Below are 19,569 nucleotides of genomic sequence, written 5' to 3'. Positions count from 1 at the left end.
CGCTGATGTGCGATGGTTTTCGAGGCTCAGCCAGAGCAGGGGGTGCCCGTCCCTCCCGCCGCGGCACCTCGGGCACCGCCGGGGTCTGTGTGATGGAAATGGCAGAGAATCGCCCCCAAGGCAGGGAGTGATTGAAGGAACAGCACCGAGACTGCGGGGGCTCTGCCGGAGGGAGCCCTGTGTGCCGGGAATGTTAAGGAGCCCGTTCACGTCAGCAGCTTTCCCTGCTGTACTTTCCCTTCTCCCTCCTTTTCCAAGCCAACTGGAATGCAGGGAACTGCGTGCTCAGGAAAACCTTCACCCGAGTCTGTAATCAGTCTGGCCGCAATCAATACAGCACAGTTCATCATCTCTGTTAACTGAATTAGCCTTTCCCTTTTTTTATTTTTTTTTTCCCTGTATCTGCACCTCTTTTGAGGTTGGAGCCCGTAAGATGTTCAGAAAACTTTGGGAAAACTCCTTTTATACTCTCAAAACAAAAAAATTAGGTTAGTCTTTCTAAGATGAGCATACAGGTCGTACATATTTAAATAACAAAACCATGTCTAATGTATAGTTTAGCACGTGAGTTTAGCTTTGAGGATCTGGCCCTTGAAGCAGTGAAAACGTGAACTGATACCACTGAAAACAAAATTTACTGAACAAACTCTAAAACTTCCCTCATACAGAGTTTGCTGGAGGAATTTCTGCTCAGCTCAGTGATGGGATCAGAGCCAGCTCAGCCCACAGGTGTCTGGAGAGACACAGGAACAGACAAACGATCCCTGCAAGAGCTCTTTGGGTTCACTGAGCCAGCGCGGGGTTTGGCTCAGCAAGTCAGCAAATTCGACATCAATTCCTGTCCAGAAAGGTACAAAAGGGGCTTTGCCATTGCAGCACATCAGTTCCACCCAGCACTATTGAGTTGTTGAGTTTGTTTGTTCACAGACACAATAATTTATGAAATAACACCATGTTCTGGATGTGGTCCATTGATTTAAGGGGACCATCCAGTTTACGTGCTGTTGAGGTCACCCATGGGTGAATAAAGCAGTTTCAATTATCTGATAAAAATATATAAGTGGGCTTTCATTTACATTTTATAAGGGACAATTCCTTTCCTTTCTAAACCAGTTTGGATTTGTAGCAGTTTGAGGCATCATATCCCTAGACATGGTTGTTTTTCCAATATATTATAGAATTATAGAATGGTTTGGGTTGGAAGAGGCCTTAAAGCCCATCCAGTCCCACCCCTCCATGGGCAGGGACACCTTCCACTAGCCCAGGTTGCTCCAAGCCTCATCCAACCTGGCCTTGGGCACTTCCAGGGATGGCAAATCCTAACTAAAAATTCCACTGTTACTGTAGCAAAGTCAAATTTTCTAACCTGTTGCATCCTTCAAAATAAATGAAATATCAAAGCATTCAACACTAGAAAAAGTAGTCTGAGTAGTAAAATATTTCGCTTTAAGACAATTGTTTTTGGTGCCATGTGATAAAGGAACTGAATGTTTTTATGGAATTTTCTGAGTTTTTAGTCTAGCAGTGTTTCTTCAGCATAAGTAAATACACTGTAGTATTTAAGTGCCTTTGAATTCCAAGGGATTTGGCACTCCCAAGTGTAATTTCAGCCTTTTAAAAGTAATAAATATTTTATAAAAATACAGAATATATCACAGTAAAAATACTTAGGATGTCTTGCCCGGTGTCGGAGAAGTTTTCTGTAATTCTTATCCCCTTTTTCTGTAGAAAAATGTTGTTATATCAAAAAAAAAAAAAAAAAAAAAAAAAAAAAAAAAAAAAAAAAAAAAAAAAAAAAAAAAAAAAAAAAGGACACCTACCCACTTACTTTAGATTCATTTTCTTATTCACATCTTCTTGTTTTCCTCATTATCCTTCTCAGCCTCATCCTGATGCAAATCAAGGAGCTAATTTGCATGCAATGCTTTAATTTCAAGCCTGATAAGATTACATTGTTAAATATTTGCACTATGTATTTTTACCAGTGGATTCCTTTTCAGCCACATATTTCTGTGGCAGCAAATCTCAGCTAAAGTCAAGGGGCACGTGACTTCATGCAGAATTTCAGTTTTCTTCCTGACTGACCTGCTTAAAATAATTAGCTTTTTTCCTTATGCTGAACTGACAGCTACCTGAGAATCAGCAGGAATTCTCAATGTTAATAATGGCAGGCAGCCCAAGGCCTTTTTTCTTAAATTCTTAGCATAAAGAAGATTGCAGCAAGTCATATTTGTTGAATAAATCGTGAAGATGTTTTAGCTTAACAGAATCAGAGATGAAATCAAAATACACAAAGAAAGGAACGGAGAGTTAATACGGTATTTTCCTGTGGGGAAGTACCTGCTTATGATGACCAGATACATAAGTGATTCCTGGTTAATACTTGTGCATGAATTAGTACGTGAACTAGCAAAGATATCTGTAAGAGAGGCTTGGATTTAGACAAGGAGAAGGTTCTCCAACATGGAATTCTTGGCTGGGAGGGTGGGGAGGCCCTGGCACAGGTTCCCAGAGAAGCTGTGGCTGCCCCATCCCTGGAAGTGTCCAAGACCAGGTTGGACGGGGCTTGGAGAGACCTGGGTTAGTGGAAGGTGTCCCTGCCCATGGCAGGGGGTGGGAAGGGATGGGCTTTAAGATCCCTTCCAACCCAAACCATCCTGTGATTCCGTGCTCGGAATATCCATACTCGGGAAATCCACATCAGGTCACCACAGTGCAACAGGAATGCCCAGCACACACACATTTAGAAGGTGGGACAATTTATTACCCAAAAATCAGTGCAACATAAAGCATTTTCTGAAAATGAGTCCTGAAAGCTGTTTGCTACTCTGAGCATGTTTCAAACTAAGCAACCTCAGTAACCTGACAGGCATCACATATGTTTTGGGAGAGCTGTGAGGCGGAACAGGGGCAGGAAGGAGCTCCCATTCAAGAGGGAAGCACATGGAGCCATCCTGAAGGCCTCGATTCTCTCATCAAAAAGACATTTTTATTGTATTTTTGTAACAATTATCTAATGATTCCCAACCCATATGCCTGTACCAGATGTCTGAACCTTCACAGGCCAAATCGTATTTATTCCTGCAGATGAACCACTTCATATTACTTAATAATAATGCTCAAGATCATTATTATAATTCTCATCACTTCAAATCCAAACACAGCAAATATGATGAATAACATGCCTCAGATTTTTCCCTTGATTAATGGGCTATCTGTGTGCACAAAAACGCTTCAGCCTTGAAGATGTGATTTCCCCAGTGAAGCCAGGTCTTTCCTGGAGCAGTTTCCCTGCACTGTGGAACAATGACAGGAATTCTGAAGTGCAAACAGCCACGATGAAACTTTTTGCTGCAAATGCTACTGGTATTAATTACCACCTCTCTGCACTTCACCATGTCTCTCTGTCATTATTAAGAGTCATTGCTCTTGAAATACTTGCTACCTGTAAAACTCAGAACGTTTATCTGCATCAAACTTGAAGTTTTTGTGTCTCTGGCAGTCCCTACCAACTCTGCCTGCCACTTTAGCAACCCAAAAATGCCCTGAACCATTGAACACTGGAGCTTTGTGTTTAAATACTGCTGTATGGGGGACACCAGAGCCAATAAAAAGAGTTAATAGTCCACAATGTAGATAAGGTTGTCATTACCCTTTGATAGCAAATATTGCTTTGTCCCAGGTTACCTGATCTGATAAAGAGCAGAACCTCCCAACAGCAGGATGCTGATAATGATCCTGCCTTTCCCCAGTGCCTCTGATCTCAGCAGCTCTGAACTGCCTTGTAAAAGCTGCACAAGGACAATGTCATCCTGCACTGAAATGCCAGCAAGGACTGCAATGTGATTGTCCATTAGAACAGAAATGAAGCACTCAGTGCAGGGAGAACAGGCAGTGCCATCCACCTGCCCCCTGTCTGCAGGAGGGGAGGAGGAACAGGTTTTAACAGTGTTTTTCAAAGCATTTTCGCTGCTTTCTATCACCTCAGGCTGTTGGGCTCTTTTTAGATCATTTAATGTGTACCCTGTTTTCATTTTACCCTCTCATCAGGGTAAGGATGCAAATACCACCAAGATGACTTGGTTTAATACAGACTTAGAAAAATAATCAGTTTCTGAACTGTAAATCCCATATTTACCTTTACCTCAGTGTATGCACTCCCAGTCTGAAGTTCTGCAAACCAGTGACAGTGAATGGGTTTATAAACAGCACATTTTGTTTCATACAATCAGATAATCCCAGAATGGTTTGGGTTGGAAGGGACCTCGAGGACCATCCAGTCCCACCCTCTTCATGGGCAGCAATGCCTTCCACTATCCCAGATTGCTCCAAGCCCCATCCAACCTGGCCTTGGACACTTCCAGGGATCCAGGGGCAGCCACAGCTTCTCTGGGCAAGCTGTGCCAGGGCCTCCCCACCCTCCCAGCCAAGAATTCCTTTCTAATATCCCATCTAAGCCTTCTTCATCTTAAGGCCATTCCTCCTTGCCCTATCACTACCTGCCCCTGTTTCATCGCCAGTCACAGCTGCATTGTTGCCTCTGCATCTTTTATCACTCCTGGATAAGGAATGCTACACTGTGAGTGTGGATTTCTCTCAGAGCACAACTCCTCATCTAGACATGCAAATCAAGATAACTTGCCAAATAATCTTGACTATAGGAGGTGGTAAGATGACCTCCAGACCAAAATAACATGAAGCAATCTTACCTTCCAGCTCCTCTGTGCCTCTTGGATGCAATTTAGAAACCTTGTTTATTTTTAACTCTCCAAAGAATCACAGTTCCTGTTTCAAAATGTACTTTCTTAGAGTAAGTTGGCCAGTGTTTTAACACATCCACCATATGGTCCTTTTTTTTGGTTTGTTTTTTTTTCCCCTGAGAAATTTGTGTTTTTTCTCTGCACCAAACCCAAAATATGCCAATTCTGTTATCTTTTAGGGAATGCTTAGTCATGGAGCCTCATTACCATGTTTTGGGGATCGTAGCTGTGAAGTAAAGGGAGCCACTGGCTCCAGAAGAATTAGTGAAGGTGCGAGAGACACATATAATTTATTCTGGTATATCTTGAACTGCTATAAAATTATAATAATTATGTTAGCAGGCATGGATGCCTACTAGGGTTAATCAGAGATGCAATTTATTTTCTTCTGCCCTTTCACTGTTGTTGGTTACTTCATTATGAGAACAAATAGAGACTGTTCCAGGATGGCACTTACACGGCCTCACAGTTTGCTGTAAGGTTTAATCTTGTCCTTTTATGTGACAGCTTGCCAGTTTGCAAGCAAAAATTGAAATATTGTCTATCATTTCCCCTCAAAAGGTGGGATATTAATGAGATTTGAAAGAATAATTTCATGAGACTTTCAGCAATTCAAATCAAGTGTGACATCAGATGGTGAGAGAAAAGCAAAGAGCACTGGGGTGAATCAAGGCAGTCTGACATCACACAGAAGAGTCAGACAGTTGGGTTTCACTTGGAATTTCTGCCTGGATCTATGCCATGGAAGCTGGAGATCCATCAAACACATTGATTGGATTTATAAACACCTCCGAAAAACAAGGCCTTTGACAAAATCACAGGGGTTATGGGGAATTAACTCATTCCAAATGCCAGGGTTCCTCAAATATCAACATCCTGCTATTGAAAAAGTTGTTCAGAAAAGAAAATGGAAACATCCAAAATGTTTCAGGGATAAACCATGTTATTTTGATACCAGAAAAGGAACCTTATTAATGAAATAAATACAGAACTACCTTTAGAGACATAAAACGTGTGGAACTTGACAGCCAAAGAGCAGCCCCCAGAAAATGGGGAATAGAAAAGCTCCTTTCCACATTCTCCCTGATATTGATGGCCTTGGGAATGATGCCGAGATTGAATTAAAACACTTCCATCGAACGATCGTCTGAGCAATTTGGTTCCTGGTTAAAGCACTGCCTCAGTGCTGATATGCAAATAATGATTTCTGTGCTGCCACAAAAGCCATTGACAATTTGTCCTGAGAATGATCAGAGAAACAAGAAATAGCTCACATGATGCCCCAGTGCATCTTCCTTTCAGCAGGTGATGGTTTCCTCAGCACATTTCCTAATGTTTTTAAGTCCACTTATGAAAGTCTTGAGAAAGGTCTTCCTCCATCTCTCTAAGAAAATTGCAATTTTTTTAACTTTCTCTTTGTTTTTTATTTCCTAGGTGAAAATTTACTGTCTATTTATTATTCTAATGTATCTGTTTTACTGCTTAGATAATTATTTGTAGCATTTTTTTTTTTTTAAGTGTATTATTCACTAACTCTCTCCATCCTCTGAAATTTAGTTCTGGAAGAACAGCATTGCTGAGCTACTGCCCACAGTGGATCCATTTTTTTGTATGACATTCAAACTCTATTAGTTCTGAACTTCTCTTACATTGCTCTGCCTGTTCCCTCCAACTGCATGACACAAATGCAAATTTCAAGGTGATTTTTCTCTGCTTTGAATGTCTTTTTCCTCTGGAAACTATAAAGTTGCCTTTTGTGCAACTGAGGAAAAATCTCAGTGTGGCTTGGCAATGAACAGCGCAAATCTCTTGACAATGGGCAATTAAAACCTCTCCTCAGTGCTTTGTAATTCAGGGCATTTTCATTATGAGCACATTGTTGATGCTGAGTGATCAATAACAGTTTCCTCCATCTGTCTTTCCTGGGTTTAGGAATGTGCCCACTGCAGCACACTGCTGGCTACTGTAAGATATTTCCTATCCACTGGAAAAGGTCTCATAAATAGATGTTGAACTATCCCCCCTTACCACCACGATCTTCCATGGCAGCAACATTTCCCAGGCTGAAAGAGCAACAAGAAGCAGCCTGGCCATTCCCAGGAGGTTTTCATGGAGAGCCAGTGGAACATCAGTATTTGCATCTCAGAGCTCCCAGGAGCTCTGCTTGGCTCCTTGAGGTAGGTGGTTTCCACCTTCTCCTGGATTTTGGATGCAGTTCACTTCCAAATCACCTCTCCAAGGTATGCAGGACTAGAAATGTTTAATGTTAAATGAATGAATTCCTTCACCATCTGATGGTTACTGCCCACCTCCCTGTGAAAAAGGCAAGCAAATGCTGCTGGAGAGGAACAGGAATAACCAGGAGAGAGAGAAAAAGGGAACGGGGGAAGCTGGAGGAGTCAGACCCATAACATGCTCTTAATTCCAGGGATCATTGCCATGTCTGAGCTGTCAGATGACACCAGTGTCTGAACTCAGAGATTTCCATGTCAGCTGGAAAGCAGAGGTGCCCAATGAATCCTTTCTGCAGCTGTAGCAGTTTCAGTACACTCAGAGAAAACACAATTCCTGCCTTCAGAGCTCCTGGAACCCGGGGAGTTTTCCCAGGCTTTGTACGATTTTTAGAATGAAAGAGGTGGACACGTTTGTAGGGAATAAAGCTGAATGTATTTTAGAAAATTACAGGCTGCTACATTTTTATTTTAAACATACCACCTACGTTAGAACTAAAAAGGCACCACAGTCTTTTACAATCATCTTTTCTGGAAAGCAGTTGGCAGAGGATTTGAGTAGGAAAACCCAAACATTGCATTGGCCTTGAATTCTCCTCAGCTCGTTGCTCCAGGAGGTCAACAAGGACACCTGTTGGAGCTGTTGGAGTGTTAGTTAATCAGAAATAATTTCATTTTGATTCCTCACTAGGGCTCTCCACAAATACAACCTCATAATTTTTTCCTCCCTCTAAATCCTGTCATGTAACTCCTGAACCTCCACTTTCCAGCTCCTGCCATCCCTACAACAGCACTAGGGAAGAGAGGGCCATGTTTGCTAAAATACCTAAACTACCAAAGTAGCATCTAGAAGATATCTACAAAATTATTCTGGGTGGGCAGGATGAATGTATTTTATTGCCCAGCAATATCTGATACTATTGTAGTTTATTACGTAAAATGCTTCATTTCATATCAACAATGTCACTAATTTCACAGCAGAACTACAACCTCCACTTCTGTCAGAATAGCAGGACATGGCTGCAGAAAGAAGGGCAACAAAAGAACAAATTCTCTCTTTTTTTAGCTTTTCAACCTTTGTAGGTGTTAAAACAACTGTGCAAAACACAAATTGTAACAAACTTTTTGCTTTCCTGGCATATGCAAGGGTTGCAATATTTGCTGTGCCTCGTGCATCCTTTCCTTCATTGCAAAGAGAAATGCAGGAATTTAACCCACCAGAATGAGATGTATGGAAATGTCACTAGGGAGGAATATTTCTTTACTCAAGCCAGTTAGAAGATTCCCTTGAGGACAGACCCAGGAGTCCTGGAGCTGCCTTCCCATGGATTTGGAGACAGGAGCTGCAAGAGAACTTTGCCTTACACTCCACCTTCCAGACAGTGTTTTTCCAGCATGCACTAAAGTGCTACTTTGAATGTATTTTTCTGCAAAGTTTAATGTTTCTCAAATGGCTTTTCTACTTAGGCAGCCAGAAATCCTGTGACACTGAGATATTCTGCTCTTTTTTAGGAAATACACATTTTATAAAGTGCTAAAAGTGTTCCACACAGAGTTCTCAATGTTATGGTACATGGGGTGGTGCCATTCCTGCCAAGGCAAGGAAAAATTTAGAAACTGGGATTAGCAGGGCAAGAAAGTCTGGGAAAAGACCATGAAAGCCTCCTATTGCTCAGCAGGATCCAGTCTCTTTGCAGTCCCTTGACATACAGCTCCTCATTTGGGGTGATCTGAAATTGTTATCCACAGGAGCCAGTTTATTCTGAATTTTGCTTCATAATATGAGACACTGTGAAATAATGCAGAGCTGGAGAAGGTTGATCCCCTCTGATCCACTCTGTCCTCCTTGCAGAGTCAGAACTGGGAGAAAGTTGGAATTTTGCATAATGTGTTTTAACACATGGTAAAGGTTACAAGACACAGCAGTGCATGACAATGGTGTCTGACTGCTGATATTAAGCTGCAAGACAATAAAGCAAATTTCTTTACATAATGACCTGGGAGATTAGCTACGCTTGATAAACGTGACTGGAGAGACTTTCATTCAGCTCAGACTTTTCCCTGTGAGCAGAATTACCTTTCTTAAAAGGTCTGAATGTATCTGCTTTACAGATAAGGAAATTTCAGAATATCTTCCTAAATAACCTGATAATAAATACAGCCCATTAAATTGCTAAATGTGGCTGAAATCTTTTATGGAGACAGTGCTAATACAGTCGGTTCCTAGAAGATATATAGACCAGTTTCTAATTGGTCCTCAAACAGACAGCAGTAAAAATGAGGTAACAGAGAGGGGGATGCAGAAATACCTCAGCCAAATAATTTCCATGGAGAATGACAAGTACTGGGGAGGTCTCTGTACAGTACCCAGTGTGCAGGCCGTGACCCCAGCCATGACTGCACAGCTCCTGGCAAGGCACAAATTGGAGTCAGGGACTCAGCAAAGGATTTCCTTGTCCCTCCAGGCTGCCAGCGGTGCACAGGTTGAATTAAAAGTGATAATAGTCAGAGCCCTGGAGGCACTGGCTCTTAGTTATCCTGCCAGGCCTCTGAGCTCTGTATGATATTTTAACCTCTTAGGCTGAGAGGAATGGGCTGTTCATAAATTGTCAGTGAAAGCAGGACAGGTCTGTGTTTGCTGCTGGGGCTGAAACCCTGATGAACGCTCTGAAACTCTGCTCTGGAGAGGGAGGCTGTGCTGTTTGCTCCTCAGAAAGCACAGCACTAAGATTTTTGAGCTTTAGACATATTGTCCCACAGGTGTTCTGGGAGATACAAGCCATGGGATGTCCAGCAGGAAGGCAGAGCTGTAATCTCCTCAGGACTGTTTTCACGTGTCAAAGGTGAGGGTCAATCCCATGCGGGAAACCATCAAACCTTGCTGAGGTGGTAGAAACCCTGAGAAGAGCTTAGGACACTGATGTGGACAGGCTGGGGACAAAAACTCTTCCAGAGGGATGTTGGAGCTCTTAGTTGTAATCAAAACCTCCCACAAAGAGAATGGCCAAACCAGACAGCTGCCCAGACAGCTCATTCCAACCCTTAACTGTATGAACATTGGAAGTCTGTTCCCTGAAATCTGATCTTAACCACTGACATTGCAAAGTAGCCAGCTCTGAGACGTGCTCTGCTGACCCTTTTAAAGTTAATAGTTTACAACACTCAACAGTTGTTCACAAAATTAATTACTCAGAAGTATAAAAGTCTGAAACTTGCAAGAGGAATCGCAGTGGAATTGCAGCCAGTTCTGCTTCAGTGACTTCCTAGTGACAACTGGAAATGTGGTGCCAGTGGAACACAGGAATCCAGGGGGGAGCCACAACAGTAAATTGTTTGTTTCAGTTGCAAAATTGGTGAGAGCAGAAGGAAAACGACAAAACCTTCACTTTAGAACAGCTTGGAAATTCAGCGGTAATTCTGAGGGCGCCTGTACTGGTGGCTCAGAGCTCTTCCAAACCCATTTGTCTTTGGGAAGAGCTGAAAAGATGTTACAAACCCTCCATTTCTCTAAATAAGGTACGACCTCGCTTATCCACTCCGGGTCCAAATTGTACCTCGTGAAATTGTGTTCTTTGCATCATGGCATTGTAAGGTCAGGTGGGGGGCAGGGGAGCCAGGAATCCCCCAGCTCTGCACCCACAGGGCTGACTCTGCAGCACATCAGAATGGTGAGCTGTGCTTCCAGCACATTCTGAGATTTTACCAGTATATTGTCCTGCAAATAGAGGAGACTCCCTGGCTATGACACATTGCTCCAGAACAGGTAGTGATCTAATAAAAAGCAAAGGAAGACTGAGAGGGCTTTGCCGGAGCCCTGCGTGATGGGAATGTTAACAAGTCCACTCACGTCATCAGCTTCCCTGCTCCCCCTCCCTCCCTTCCTTTCTCTTTTATGAGCCAGCCTGAAATCAGGGAATTACATGCTAAGGAAAACCCTTCAGCTAAACATATAATTATTCAGCACAGGATCAGTGCAGCACAGTTAATCAGTTTACCAACTGAATAAATTTTTATTTTTTCATGTCTGCATCTCCTGTTGAGAGTGGAGAAATTCTAGATTTAAAGATGAAAAAAATGGCTTGCAGTTGTGAAATGAGTGTCTAAAGCAGAGCATTCATTATGAGAGAAACGTCCACTGAAGGCTCTTTGGGCAGACAAACCTGTCAGTCCCCAGGCCTTTGAATCCCGGACTCCGTGTGGAGTTATTGCTTACAGGTACTTAAGAAATAGCTGGTTTCCCATTTTAATTTTCAGCTGTTCAATAACATTCCATTCTCTGAAAGTCACAGCTGTATTTCACTGCATTGTGTTTCATTTCATTACACTAGGCTGCTCTGAAAAGTGAGTATTTATTTAAACAGAGGTGTCACTTCCCCGTAAATGAGTTCACATTTTAAATGACCTACTTGTAAACTGCTTCCCTTAGGAAGCACAACATCTTCAATGCTCTCAGTTGTGAAAGTACAGAGAATACCTTTTAGGTTCTACTTACAGTGGAGACACAATCTAACATGCTTTTATTAATTCAGCAGCACGTCAGACCTCCTCTCTGCGCCCCAAGCCCCCAGATTCTGTGCAGGACTCCCAGCGGCCGGTAAAATAGATGGGCTGTGGTTTTTGAGGGTCACTGAAAACCTGCAAAGCGTCACTGAGTCTCCCACTGAGTTCCTGGGCCAAGAAACAACCAAAGCCTCCAGATAAAAAAATTCCAAATATACATATTAAAGTCTAGTTTGTCATTTACTCACATTAATATGTTCTACTTAAAGGTAAAACTGGCCAAATTAGAAACTACTCTGACCCTCAATGTACTTGCAAGCTCTGTGGTCAATATTTGTTTTCCAGCAGGGCCACAGTGGAATTCGAGCAAGGCAAAGGTTTTTCTTAAGGTACCTTTTGGGTCCTCAGTGCATAACCTCAGGAAAACATGCAAGTTATGTAAGAAATGGGTGTCTCCCAGGGGAAATACTTGCTCATTTTCTGAAGTAAAATTTTGGAAAATTTGGGGGACAAAAAGAATAGTGACTAAAAACTTTTGTTAAAAATCCCTTCCCGATTATCATTTTCAGCTCCTTCAAAAATATTCCTTTTGACCACAGTGCCTTCTGCTGTGTAACTGCTAAACTTGACAACGTATTTTTGCACAAGGACAATTTCTTTAACACAAAAGTACCCAGAGTTTTAACTTCTGGATCCTCTGTGAGCCTCAGGAATCAATTTCTCAAGACTTGCATGGCCTTTTCAGGTTGTCCACACCATCAGCTGCAGTTCCCTAATTGAATTCCAGCTGAATGCGCTCCCCATAAATACAAGATGGATAAATACAAGATGCCAACTTGTCATAATAATGTTCCTTAAAGCCTACCCATTTTTACTTTTTTGGCAAGTAACATTTCCTCAAGGAAAAGAACAGAAGGGTGTCTCCTCTCGTGGGGGGTGTGGGATGCTCAGGCTCTGATTTCAAACTGTAACCAGGACACATTCTGGGTCCCCAGGTCTCAAACCATTAACATCATTTTTTGTGGCTTTCTTCCATCTTCTCTATAATTATTTGATGTTGCTGGTACTCACTGCTAGTTACTTTCAAACATGTACTTTGCTGCGAGATTTTAGAAGTAAGCTACAATAGCTTAAATAATTGTGCTAAGTGCAAGTTTAAAAAGAGTATTGCTCTCATTTCCCTCTGGAATAGATTCTAATTTACAATCTGCACAAATAACAATTATTGAATATATATTTTAAGCCCCCCCCCCCAAAGGTATATTACACTTGCAACATTTTTTTATATGGATTATTAACATGTTGCTATCGATAGTAAAGATACTATCACTCATTCACGAAGTAGTAATTTGTCTAAAATGTCTTTAATTCATTCTTTACAGCTGTCAAAGAATTGCACTTTTCAGAATAGAAGAAACACATAAAAACTACCTTATCCCTGAGAGCTACCTGAGCAGACCTTGGAGCTCCCTGACCCCTGGATTGAGCAGCGTGACTGTATCCCACGGAGCTGAGCCACAGAGCATGGGGAACTGCAGGCAAATGGGCCACAACTGGGCAATTTTTGCCAAGTGAGGTATTTACAAGTAGTTTTAAACTCATTCTGCTCCACTGCCATTTGTGTGGGTCGGGTCTTTTCTTTGGCTGCGAGTGAACTGTGCATTGGAAAAGGCAAAGAGTGGGATAAAAAAACAGGGGCTTGTAATATTCGTGTGGGGAAAAGGGAATAAAGGGCAACTGCCCTGTTTGTGGGTCTGCAGCTCATGTCAGCAAGGAAAATATCGATGTTTTAAATACTCCAGTGTTCATTGCATTATCCTTATTTATGCCTAAGCCCAGAGGCACAGCACTGGCAACCCTGCCTACTCCAGACGTCCCTATGGATGCAAGATGCAGTCTGGGAGACAAATCCTACTGTCAGGCGACTCCAGTCATTTTAAACCTTGTGTTTGTATGACCTTCTTGCTTCCCATGGCATGCACTGCTCATCGTGGATTAGTGCTGCCCAGAATGTAACCAGTTTGCATCAAAAAGGATAAAAAACTAGCAGGAAGTATTTTTAAATTTAGCAACAAGTATTCTACGCACTCTGACATTTAATTTACATTAAAATTCAAGTAAATGAATTAAAAAGCAGAAGGATCTGTCCACTTTTTAACTTTTATGTGCTGAAAATAAAGGTGTGGATCAGAAAGCTCTCCTCTGCACGGACATCAGGATCTGCTATCAGGTAATGACACTGGAGCCTGGGAATCAATCCTGTGTCTAAAGGCTTCAGGATCCATCCCAATGACCTGCTTAAGCCCTCCCAATTACCCTGAGTTCCCAAACACCTGAGAAACAAAGTACATGCATTCCCCTCGATCCCATTTGCTTCCCAGTACTCTGTGCCTGTAAAAGAATAATCAGCTCATCCTGGTACCGTGTCTGATGAGCACCCAAACAGCCCCATTTCAGGGAAGTGTGGGGATGGAGCTCAGCAAAATGAGATCAGAACCATTCCCTTATTAATGACAACACTTTGAAAGCTCTAAGGACATTACTGTGGGCATCCAGTTCAGCCCCCACCCCCCCACCCCCCCCAATAAGTCAGTAATCACATTACAGAAACCATTTGCACGAGTAACACACCCCCCAAATTTGCACCTCTTGTCCTTATGTAACAGAGATCCCCCGTGGCAGGAACTGTCTCCAAGACAGACAGCTCATCAGAAGCACTGTAAAACAACACTAATGCATCCCACCGTGGGAATACATCCCCCCTGACACTCCGGAGCGATTCAAACCACCCATCAGCAGGAGCAATCCCCCCTTCCCCCTCCCATCCATCCCGGTGTGTTTGCAGCACAGCCGAGCATTGTCAGGCACAACATGTCAGGGCTGACGGCTGTGTTGGGAAACTGCGAATGTGCAGGGAAATCATCCTTCCTGCCAACTTATCCCGACGAGTTTCCCCGGGCTCAGCCCTGCACTGCCCACGGTCCCCGCGGCACACGGGCACGCGGGATCCTTGGACACACGGCTGGGAAGGCAGGACACAGCAGGACATGTCACCAAAGGAGCAGGATCCGTCGGTCCAGCCACCGGCACCTCACGCTCCTTGTTGGTACCCTAAACTACAGCCAAGTGCTGCACAGCCACTGCATCAGATCACCTGATATGAGCGAACCAGACCTAATCAGGGCAAATTTAAAGCAGCCCAACATCCCAACGCTCCTCCGTGCGAGGCAATGATGGAGCCCCGAGACACAAACACTTTGTGTCTGCATTCCCCAACAAACGCATCCGATCCCGCTCCGCTCTCGGCAGCGATTCCAACAACGCGCTGCAAGCTTAACCAGCCTCTGCTCAGCCTGCCTGTGACAACTACGGAGCAAAGCAGCACACCGATCATCGGAACTGAATAAACTCTTCCCAAAACAAAGAATGCCAGGGCAGATATGGAAATTGCAAGGATCCAAAGTACAGACAATACACGGTAATAAATGATCCTACCTTTCATCCAATCCACTACTTGCTTGGGCGTCCACTTGCTAATAGGTTCCATAACGAGAGCCATCATCAGATCACTTTATCATTCACACCAAAATCAGGGGAAAAAAGGAGAGGAAAAACGTATCAGAGCATGGCTGGGCTAAGAGAGCTGTCGGATTTTACAGTGCAGTTCAAAGAGAAGATGATGCTTTGTCCCTCCAGGTTTCTCCTGCACTGATTCAGTAATGTATAAAATTACACTGCTTGATCAGCTCTGGCACCTCCCCCACTGCACACAGCCTGCAACACCCGGAGCTGCGAGCCAGGAAATGGTGCAGTACGTATGGACTCACTTACCAAAGCTCTACCCACTGATCCACTTATTGCTCTGGCACAAATATATCAGCACATTACACCGAGCGCGAGCCACGCTGGAGCCCTTCCAGACACCGAGTTTTAAGGAGCTTTATTCCAACGAGCCCTGGGATCTTCATCAGGGAAAATGCCACTACTGTAACTTGATAGCAGATTGTCTTGGCTTCGTTGTGAATATGCTGACTGTCACTCAGCTCAAAGTGAGGATAGAAACATCAGAATATCACTTGGCATCTGGCAAAATGCTGAGCAGCTCCATCCTCACAATGCGAAATGTTGCTGGAGTCTTGCACTATATAATCGTGCATTTCAGAACGTCAAACACAGGATGAAAAGTCTTACCCAAGACAAAAACTACTGGAAGAAAACTCTTTTTTTTTTCTGGCCACATTCAGAGCCAGGATATTTCCTCCTATGAGCTGCTCATTCTGGAGTGAAAGAATGACAGCACCGAGGAGTCAATTTGTACTCCTACAGCACTTCAGACAGACAAGCACAGCAACTATTTTGACTCCTAGCACTGGGAGCACTAGTCAATCCCTCCCTTTTGTTATGAAGGAAATAATGTTTTAATTATTCCTAATCCTGAAGTTTACTACCTTTCTGACAGATGAAGGTGAAACCTTTTAAGGAGATGTGCCAAACAACACTTTTTTGGCCCCATTTGTGACTCTGCACCTCCTGCAGCACAAGTTTTGCATCCTGTGGTTGAGGAGGTGCATTCTGACTCTGATCCACTGTCTGAGATCTGCAGCCCCACTCTCTTGTGTTAGGGGGAAAAACTCAGATTCCAGAAAAAGAGGCAGAACAAAGAAAGCAGTTCCACCCTTCTCTTCAGTGATCTTTCATCTGTGCCCTTCTCCTCCTGCGTGGCTCCAAGTTCCCCCAGTACAGGGGATGATGCTGTTCCCACGTCTGCTTCCCTCCACTGGAGCTGGGTTAAAGTGCACAGGCTGAGATCCATCCTCTCTTTCCCATCTGTATGGGACAACATGAAATACAAACGAATATTTACCACAGAATCACAGGATGGTTTGAGTTGGGAGGGACCTTAAAATCATCCAGTCCCACCCCCTGCCATGGGCAGGGACACCTTCCATTAGCCCAGGTTGCTCCAAACCCCATCCAGCCTGGCCTTGGACACTTCCAGGGATCCAGGGGCAGCCACAGCTTCCCTGGGCAACCTGTGCCAGGCATCACCACCCGCCCAGCCAAGAATTCCTTCCCAGTATCCCATCTAAGCCTGCCCTCTGGCAGTGTGTGCTCTACCCTTGTTTATACAGTTAAGGATGCAGACAGGCCTCCCCTTTCCCCCCCTAAAATATCTCCCAAGAGCTGTACCATTCTCGGCTCAGTGATGCACTCTATCCTTTTTTATTTTTCTTTTGCTTTGGGAAATAGTGTGATTAGTATTCTGGGATGTATTTGGAGTGCTCAGAGCACAGATCTCCTTTACAAAAGGATTCACATCAATTCTCCAAGAAGGCTGAACAGCATGTCAGCTTCCTCTCTGAGTTTTGGGAGACCACTTTCAGTAGCTTTAGTTCTGTCCAAATAGCTGTTTACAATGGACATAATAATGACAAAGCTTTCAAAGGCACAATACTTCTCTTTTTAGGCAACAGTGGGCCAGAAATGAGAATAAATATTTTTATTAGCTCTTGGAAACTGTTCAAGTTGTTTTGGGGCTATTCTTTCTCAAAATTCTTAATTTAAGTTCAATACAAGCATGGAAGAAATTGAGATAAGCTATGTTGGCTGTGAACTTGGTATTTTGATACAATTACATAAAAAAGAAAAAATCTTCATTCATGATTGTTTGGACTATTTCCCTGATTCCTGTCACTTGACAGACATTATGTCAATGCCCTTTTGTCTCACATTTCCTACCTAGGCTTGACTGGGCAGGCTTTTTTATATATTCTGACACATTTTTGAAAGAGGATGGAGCCTGAATTGAAAGCCCATCAATGTCAGTGAGCATACTTCCACTCATTTGAACCATCCTTGGATGACAAAAGAGGCCCAAAACTATTATTTTGGAATCAGGACTTCTATTTCCAGAATGAGAACTTTCTAAATCTTCTGTGACCTCTTACTGAAGCTCCTTCTGACAACCACGGTTCGCATTTTCTTTTATTCAGGCTGTTATTCACCACCATGGTTTTAGTTCAGGTAGTAACTATAATTTATGTGAAAGACCTTGGCTATTAGAAAATCTGTGATTTCTTTATTAGCAGTACTAGTCATGATTAGTCTGTATTTTGGGTTTCTGCTTGTTCTACTTCTTGGAATAAAATATTTACAGCTGTTAAAAGCAATAACTCTGTTTCTCTCCTTCTTGAGGAGATGATTAATTCAGCTTCATTCTCCATTGCAGAGATCAGGGCACATGGCCCTGCTTTGTCACCAATCCTTCCAGCCCCAGAGAAATGTTCCTTCACCTCCTCCCATGGCATTGTCATCCTGGCAGCCCATGGATGGTCACACCTGGGCATTTCTTGTGTTGTTGTTTCAAGAAGGATTTATTCCTCACACCCAGGAGAGCGTGACAGAACATGAGAAGCCTTGTCTGGATCAGCCAAGGGACTAAGGGATGGATCCAGCTGAGCAAGAGCTGAGGCCAAGCAGAGGTGAGATGTGTTCAGACTATTCCTGAACCACAGTGCAAGGCAGCTCAGAGCCCTTTCTAATACAGGTTGTTCATTGAGCCAGCTGAGGTAATGACTCTGAAATGAGGAACCATGGAATGTGCCCCCCATTGCACCGAGCCACTGTCCTCATTCCTGACAGGTTCCACACAAAGCTGTGCTGGAGTGAAACCCCTTCCCTCACAGCTCTTGTCAGCCATGGGCCACTGTAGTGAAATCAAGTTTGAAAAGTCACCAAACAGGGAACGTTTTTTTTTAAAAAAATAAGCAAAGCTCTACAATCTGTAATCCCTAAAGCTATTCCATGCGTTTTTCTGCCCGTTTATTGCGAGGCTTCTGCTCAGATCTATCCCCCAATCTCCCCAGCACCGCTTCCTAATGCCGACATAAAAGCAACAATGCATTCCCATGACTGTGTTTTTCTTCCAGGCTGAATGTAGCAAATCAAGAGAAAAAAGATCAAGGAACATCTTTCTCACTATTATTCTATCTAGGTCATGTAAATGAGCAGCACTTTCTGACTGAAGTCTGCATAAGCATCGGAGCAAAGTGAAGCATTGGCGACAGAGGAAGGAAACGGAGCCTTCACCAAACGCTGCAACGTTGTTGTCAAAGGCCTCTAAAAAATAATCTGGTAATTGCAGGCCATAATCATCACTATCCTCCTTGACAGCAAAGGCCCGAGGCTGAACAGGCTGGTGGAAATGTTTGAGTCCCTCCTTCTTCCCAGCAATAACACTGGTAGTGCTTTAGCTTTTGAGCACCGCCTGGTATCTCTGGGATTGCTAATTAAACCATCATTCTCTGGATTTTCATGGTCACTGTGGGAGGCACTTAAATGTTCTTGTGTATTTCATGGCCGGTGATAACTTTCCAATTAAGGATTAAGCTCAAATCTGGTAACAAAGTCAGTCCAACACTTAGAACAATCATATATTTCTTGCAGTTTTCATTTGGCGACAATTATTCTCATATTCTTTGATGAAGAAATAGCCCATATGTTGTGAAATAAGTCCTTTATCAGCAGGTTGGTTCAATAAAATCTTGACATGGCATTTGATGTCCATTATGGAAAAACAGGAGCATGCAGTTCCAGATTAAATAAGTCATGAATGCCCTGGGAAAGTGGTATGTAATGTTGTAACTTAGGACATCTATAATTTATATTATTAATGGAAATGTAAGCAAAATCTCTAAGGAAATGACTGTTGAACCCTTGGTTATCTTTAAAGTTTTTTAACATGGAACAGCTGCTTTTTGTGGAAAATAATATTTTAAAATAAGGAAGGAAGTTAAATTATTAGTTTTGCTCAGTTCTGTTCTAAGCCAGAACCTTCTTCTTTTCTTTTTCCTGAAACTCCTCTTTGAAAGATGCAGGGTAAGAAAACAGCCTTTGGTGGATTTGTATGAGAGAAATAAAGCTTGTGCTGGGAGGAACAAACTCCCAGCTTAGGCTGTGACAGGGATCAACAGATCTTCCTATTTGATGATAAACCTTTGCCTTACTTAACCCCGGGTTTACAGGCTGGGTTTGGAGCTGGAGGATGATCCTGTGCTCGGAGCAGCCTGTTCAGGGGC

At 43.0% G+C, this 19,569-nt stretch overlaps 1 protein-coding gene across 5 annotated transcripts in view; it reads right to left on the bottom strand.

Moving 5' to 3' along the window:
• Window positions 1–15,438, bottom strand: part of LOC114073715 (connector enhancer of kinase suppressor of ras 2-like) — a 176,284-nt gene extending 160,846 nt beyond the window's left edge. For 4 of the 5 annotated variants that reach the window (XM_027911448.1, XM_027911451.1, XM_027911450.1 and 1 more), the window contains exon 1: window positions 14,987–15,275. In XM_027911448.1, coding sequence (XP_027767249.1) covers window positions 14,987–15,053 — 67 coding nt within the window. In that variant the 5' untranslated portion in view covers window positions 15,054–15,275. Of the gene's footprint in view, window positions 1–14,986; window positions 15,276–15,322 lie in introns of those variants that run through there. The other variant, XM_027911449.1, reaches the window with a different exon arrangement.
• Window positions 15,439–19,569: the final 4,131 nt, after the last annotated feature.

The sequence above is a fragment of the Empidonax traillii genome, unplaced genomic scaffold (genome assembly GCF_003031625.1).
Source record: "Empidonax traillii isolate 1590-97213 ecotype Southwest subspecies unplaced genomic scaffold, ASM303162v1 scaffold32:size1966603, whole genome shotgun sequence".
NCBI lineage: Eukaryota > Metazoa > Chordata > Aves > Passeriformes > Tyrannidae > Empidonax > Empidonax traillii.
Note: the sequence above shows the minus strand (reverse complement) of the source record. Positions and strands in the feature narration are given on the sequence as shown.